Source organism: Corvus brachyrhynchos, unplaced genomic scaffold (genome assembly GCF_000691975.1).
Source record: "Corvus brachyrhynchos isolate BGI_N302 unplaced genomic scaffold, ASM69197v1 scaffold267, whole genome shotgun sequence".
Taxonomy (NCBI): domain Eukaryota; kingdom Metazoa; phylum Chordata; class Aves; order Passeriformes; family Corvidae; genus Corvus; species Corvus brachyrhynchos.
The window spans coordinates 42,890-49,925 of record NW_008239124.1 but is presented as its reverse complement, the minus strand read 5'-3'; the positions used below and the strand labels follow the sequence as shown (position 1 = coordinate 49,925).

At 44.9% G+C, this 7,036-nt stretch overlaps 1 protein-coding gene across 3 annotated transcripts in view; it reads right to left on the bottom strand.

The window, feature by feature from the left end:
• Positions 1–7,036, bottom strand: part of LOC103619546 (kinesin-like protein KIF2A) — a 78,692-nt gene that overhangs the window by 56,594 nt on the left and 15,062 nt on the right. For all 3 annotated transcript variants that reach the window (XM_008638095.2, XM_008638094.2, XM_008638096.2), the window contains exon 6: positions 2,113–2,208. In XM_008638095.2, coding sequence (XP_008636317.1) covers positions 2,113–2,208 — 96 coding nt within the window. The remainder of the gene's footprint in view (positions 1–2,112; positions 2,209–7,036) is intronic.

Sequence of the window (7,036 nt, the reverse complement as noted above, 5' to 3'; positions counted from 1 at the left end):
CCATATCTTCCACTGCCTGCGCCTGCCATTACCAGGTGAGAAAGATGTGTCTGAACTCGCGCCACAGCGCTCCTTGCAGCTGCAGGGGAATCAGCTCACCTGCCCTGCCCGGCTGGGAACCAATAGCGCCCCTGCCGGCTGTGACTGTAACTACACCAAAGGGGAAAGTGCCTGTCAGCCAAGAGAAGGCTGTTATTGGGTTTTTGGTTTTGTTTGTTGTTGCTGCCATCGTTGTTGTTTGTTTGCCTTGTTATACATATACATACTTGTAAAGAACTGTTATTCCTTTTCCCATGTCTTTGCCTGAAAGACCCTTAATTTCAAAGTTATAATAATTTGGAGGGAAGGGGGTCATATTTTCCATTCCAAGGGAGGTTCCCACCTTCCTTGGCAGACACCTGTCTTTCAAACCAAGACAAGTGGCTAAGCCACTGTCCATCATATTTGAGAAATTGTGGCAGTCTGGTGATGTTCCTACGACTGGAAAAGGGGAAACATAACCCTGATGTTTAAAAAGGGAAATAAGGAAGACCAGGGAACTACATACCAATCAGTGTCATCTCAGTGCCCTGCCAAGGCAGGGCCACCCAGAGCAGGTTACACAGGAACATGTCCAGGTGGGTTTTGAATGTCTCCAGAGAGGGAGACTCCATGCCCTCCCTGGGCAGCTTGTTCCAGTGCTCTGCCACCCTCAGTGTAAAGAAGTTCTTCATGATGAGGTGAAACTTCTGCATTTTAGTTTATGGCCATTGCTCCTCATCCTGTCACATGGCACCACTGAAAAGAGTCTTGCACCTTTCTCTCGGCACCTGCCTTTGAGATATTTATATGCATTAATGAGATCCCCACTCAGTCTTCTCTAGACTAAACAGGCCCAGCTCCCACAGTCTCTCTCCATAAGAGATGCTCCAGTCCCCTAATCATCTTTGTGGCCTTCCGCTGGACCCTGTGCCTGACAAACTTAGTGGCCTTCTACAATGAGGTTACAACATTGGTGGATGAGGGAGAAGCGACTGTCATCATCTACCTGGACTAGTGTAAAGCATTTGATGCTATCCCGAACAATATCGTGGTCTCTAAACTGGAGAGAGATTGATTTGACAGATGGACCACTTGGTGGATAAGGAATTGGCTGGACGGTTGCACTCAAAGAGTTACAGTCAATGGCTCGATGTCCAAGTGGAGACCAGTGATGAGTCATGTTCCTCAGGGGTTGGTATTGGGACCAGCGCTGTTTAACATCTTTGTTGGTGACATGGACAGTCGGATTGAGTGCACCCTCAGCAATTTTGCTGACGACACCAAGCTGTGTGGTATGGTTGACATGTTGGAGGGAAGGAATGCCATCCAGAGGGACCTGGACAGGCTTCAGAGTTGGGCCCATGTGAAGTTCATGAAGTCCAACAAGGCCAAGTGCAAGGTCCTGCACCTGGGTTAGGGCAATCCCAAACATGGATACTGTCTGGGCAATGAGTAGATTGAAAGCAGCCCTGCCAAGAAGGACTTGGAGGTATAGGTGGATGAGAAACTGAATATGAGCTGGCAATGTGTGCTCACAGACCAGAAAGTGAATCACATCCTAGACTGCATCAAAATCAGCGTGACCAGCAGATCATTCTCCCCTTCTACTCTGTTCTTGGCAGACCGTATCTGGAGTACCACATCCAGCTCTGGGGCTTCCATCATAAGGTCGTGAACCTGTTGGAGTGAGTCCAGAGGAGGCCATGAAGATGATCAGGGGGCTGGAGCACCTCTGTTATAGAGACAGGCTGGGAGAGCTGAGTATGTTCAACCTGGAGAAGAGAAGGCTCTGGGGAGGCCTTATAGCAGCCTTCCAGTACCTAAAGGAGGCCCACAGGAAAGATGAGGAGGGACTCTAGCAGGGAGTATAGTGATGAGGGGGAATGGTTTTAAACTAAACGACGAGAAATTTATATTAGATGTTAGGAAGAAATTCTTTACTGTGAGGGTGGTGAGGCACAGATTGCCCAGAGAACTTGTGGATGCTCCTGCTGTAGAAGTGTTCAAGGCCAGGTACATACATCAAAAAAATTGGAGACACAGAGCAAAATTCAGAAGAGTAAAAATTTTCCACATCACTTGGATACTTACAGGATCTGCAGTTGTCAGTGGTCTATAATCCAAACTTCCCCTGAAATCTCTTATCATACACATAATTTCATAATTTGGGTTTGTAGCATCAACATCCTAGGAAAATAAGCAACAGAATTTCTTATATACTTTTTTCCTGAAATTAACTAATTTCAATAACTTCTAACTTTATTTGTAAAAAAAATACACATTAACTGAAATGTTAATTTTTCTCCAAAACACCATAAATGTCTCAACTTCAAGTTTAATGCCATTTTCTATTCTGATGGGGCTAATTTACTGGTCATAAAGCAAAACAATTATATACTTTCTATTTCATATTTTTGGTTGGCATGTATTAGAAAATACTTTTGAATTGAGGAGTCATTAAAATTCTGTTCAACAAAGAAACGACTACTGCTTTTTGCCAGAATCTTCACATTAAAGAAACACAGCTGAACAATTGCACAATAGATAACATACACAGTCAGTGCTTCTTAATCTGAGAAAAAAATTCGTCCAACAGAGAAATGGATACACTCTATTACACAGGTACAAAACACACTGCACAGCACAGTGCAGGTGCCCCAGCCACTCTAAACACAATCCTGCTGCATCCAAGTTGGTTAAAGGAGGTTGATCCTACTTGCTGGTCCTGAGTTAGCTCCTACAGTTACTTGGATGCATTGGAAACTGTTCTAACACTCCTAGACCCCCCCAAAAAAGCAGAATCAATCCAAATGATACACAGAAGGCTATATTCAGGCACACAAGATCTCCTGTCCCTAAACCTGGAACCATGAGTATCTGAGTGAATGGAAATATAAGAGGCCATGCACAGAGCCCCTCTAAACCTTGCAAAGCCTGAGCTACTGAGCCTACTGTGGGCTGTGCTGGTTCACTGCAGAATCACGCAAATGTTCTTCCTGTCAGTTGTCCCTGCAACTATTCGTTTTTACCCCATTTCTGGACATGCTGCTGATGCCATGCATAGCCAGCTTTGGTGCTCAGACCTTACTGAACTTTGCATGGTTTCCCACAAATGAACTAAAACTCCTTCTGGATCATATCTGATGACAGGCACTTTCAGAAAGTACTGCATTGGGGTTAATAAGCTGAAATGGAGCCAGCTCATGTAACCTGTAACACAGCTGATCCACACTTCAGACAAAACTGTGCCCTGGTAATCAGAAGTTGACTGTACCTTTAGGTACTGACTACAGTGAACTAAAAACTACTTATAGTAAGTCAATAATAAATGTATTCAACATTTCCTTCTAACATTCAGAAAGGGGTATTGATTATTATGGAAAAGGTATTTGCCTAATATTCTTCAAACTGTTTAAAGGTCTTGCCAACCAGAAGCCAGTGCCTGGCTAATTTTTGATGCATTTCACAACCACAACAGAATACACAAAGCAACAAAAAGCACAGATACATAGAAGTCACCAAGAAAACCAGAACTTGTTAATACAGAAATTTGACTTGGATGAAAAGGGTTGTCACAGAAGTGATAAAAAGAAAATTTAGGGTGTATTTAGCATTCAAAGATAACACACTGAGCTTTGATTATATCTTCCACACCCTGATTTCATGGTTACCAAACTGGCCCTGGATTAAAGAATTGTTCATAGTAGTTGTAATTATAATTCTTGTATATATATACTGTTGTTAGATGTATACTGCTGTTAAACACATATTATTAATAGATAATTAGAATATTTAGAATAGAGTCTCAACAAGGTAGAGGCCTTGTCAAGCCTCTAAAGGGGGGGAATGATGCCTTAGGTTTTAACTTTTATATTTTTCAAATCCTGTACTGCCCAGTGTGTAACTCTGAAGTTTAGTGTGGCCTGTTAGCTGCTGTTCTCATGCTGGTTAGACATAACAAGCCTCTCTAGGTTTGGTCTTCAAGGACACCAGGCCCCAAAATATGTAAACTAAAGCCTCTAAAGGGGGGGCAAACTTGGGGTAATTACATCATTAACTGAGGTTATAGTTGGAGAATTAACCCTGATATGCAAATGGACCAAACTTATAAAAGTGTGAAGAAGCCGTGACCTGTCGTCCATCTTGGGTGTAGCCTTTTGACTGCCCAGGGTGTACCTTTGAAGGCCCTTCAAATAAATACCTACTTTTATTCTCTTATTCTTGTCTAGTCTCTGTTTTTAGGTGGCCACCTCAAGTCATCAATACCACATCAAAGAATTTTAACATATGAAACAAATTATTTGCTCCAATTATTTGCTCTTCACACATAAAGCCATAGTAATGCTTTGCATTTGTTAAAGTGGATGGAAATTAGAGAACAAGATTTCAAAATAAGTGATTTTAGGTCAACTTAGAAAAATCATTAAACCATGAAGTAAATTGCCTGAATTGGTGATGGTATTTCCCATGTCACTAGCAGATTGGTAGTTGTATCGGGTTTGCATGTCCAGGTTTTAGGTAGAGGGAGGGCTACAGAGGTACCTTCTGTGAGAAGCTGCAAGAAGCTTCCCCTATGTTCAATGGAGCCAATGCCAGCCAGCTCCAAGACTTGCCACTGGCAAAGGCTGAACCCATCAGCCATGGTGGTAATGTCTCTGTAATAACATATTTTAAAAGGGGGAAAAATTATTGCGTGGAAGTACTTGGGGCCAGAGAAGAGTGGAGTAAGAATATGTGAGAGGAACAACTCTGCAGACACCAAGGTTAGTGGAGAAAGAGAGGAAGGAGGTGCTCCAGGTGCCAGAGCTGAGATTCCCCTGCAGCCTGTGGTGAAGACCATGGTGAGACATCTGTGCCCCTGCAGCCCATAGAGGAGACCCACTATGGAGCAGGTGGATGCCCAAAGGAGGCTGTGACCCTGTCTGAAGTCCATGTTGGAGTTGGCTCCTGGCAGGACCTGTGGCCCTGTGGAGACAGAAGTCCATGCTGCAGCAGGTTTGCTGACAGGACTTGTGACCCTGTGGGGGATTCATGCTGGAGCAGTCTGTTCCTGAAGGACTGCACCCCGTGGAAAGGGACCCACATTGGAGCAGTTTGTGAAGGACTGTAGCCTGTGGGAAGGACTTACGTTGGAGAAGTTTGTGGACTGTCTCACATAGGAGGGACCCCATGCTGGAGTAGGGGAAGGAGTCCTGTCCCTGAGAAGGAAGCAGAAGCAGAAACAACATGTGATGAACTGACCATAACTCCCAATTCCTGTCTCCCTGTGTCACTAGGGGAAGGAGGTAGAGAATCAGAAATAAAGTTGAGCCTGGGAATGAGAGAGGGGTGGGGGGAAGGGGTTTTTAGGATTTGTTTTGTTTCTCATTATCCTACTCTGAGTGGTAATAAATTCAATTAATATCCCCAAGTCGAGTCTGTTTTGCTCATGATGGTAATCAGTGAGTGATCTCTCCCCACCCTTATCTCAACCCATGAGCCTTTTGTTATATTTTCCCTCCCCTGTCCAGCTGAGGAGGGGAGTGATAGAGCAGCTTTGGTGGGCACCTGGCATCTGGCCAGTCAGCCCACCACAGGAGTATCTCTTTGGAGAGACTAACACACACATACAGGCTGCCAACAAGATTACACTAGTAGTTTTGCTAAAGCTTTTACACTTCTACGACAGCAAGTCATTTAATATTAATAGATTTTCTCAAAGGATTAATGTAGTGGGTTGACTCTGGCTGGATGCCAGGCACCCACCAAAGCTGCTCTATCACTCCCCTCCACAGCTGGAGAGGGGAAAGAAAATATAATGAAGGGTTCATGGACTGAGATAAGGACTGGGAGAGATCACTCATCAAATACCGTCATGGGCAAAACAGGCTCGAATTAGAGGTATTGAATTTATTACTAACAAAATCACAGCAGAAGAAAAATAAGACCTTAAAAACACCTTCCCCCCACCCCTCCCTCCTTTCCAGCTCTACCTCCTTCCCCCAGTGGCGCATGGAGACAGGGAATGGGGGTTATGGTCAGTTAATCATACTTTGTTTCTGCGGCTGCTCAATGGGAGGAGTCCTTCCTCTGCTCCACCGTGGGCTCCCTCCCATGGGACACAGTTCTCCACGAACTTCTCCAACATGAGTCCGCCTCACGGACAACAGTTCTCTGTGAACTGCTGCAACGCGAGTCCATCCCATGGGCAACAGTCCTCCCCAAATTGCTGCAGCATGGATCACTGTTCCACAGGGTGCAGTCCTTCAGGGACAGGCTGCTACAGCATGGGTCCCCAGTGGGGTCACAAGTCCTACCAGGAGCCTGCTCCAACACAGGCCTCCCACGGGTTCACAGCCTCCTCCCAGGCATCCACCTCCTCCAGCGTGGATCTTCTCCACGGGCTGCAGGTGGATCTCTTCATCCTCATGGACCTCCATGGGCTGCAGGGGCCTAGCCTCCTTCACCATGGTCACCACGGGCTGCAGAAGAATCTCAGCTCCGGTGCCCAGAGCAGCTCCTCCCCCTCCTTCTCCATTGACCTTGGTGTCTGCAGAGTTGTTCCTCTCACATGTTCTCACCCCGCTCTTTTCTGGCTGCAATTGCAACTGTGCAATACTTTTTTTTTCTTTCTTCTTAAATCTGTTATCGCAGAGGCATTACCACCATTTCTAATTGGCCCAGCCTTGGCTAGCAGCACATTCATCTTTGGAGCTGCCGGGAATTGGCTCTGCCAGACATGGAGGAAGCTTCTAACAGCTTCTCTCAGAAGCCACCCTTGTAGTCCCCCTGCTACCAAAACCTGGCCGTACAAACCAAATAAAACTAACAACTTCATTTCTTTCACATAAGTTTATAACAACTTACTGGCAAACTGTTTGCATTATGCAAAGCTAATTTATAAATGCATAGACAGGTATAAAGGAAAAAGAAAAAATCACTGTTTAAACATGAGTTTCAAAGAGATCTATAAAACACCATACATCATAAAGAACAATTTATCATAATGCTGTAATTACGCCATGTAGCAGGGGGT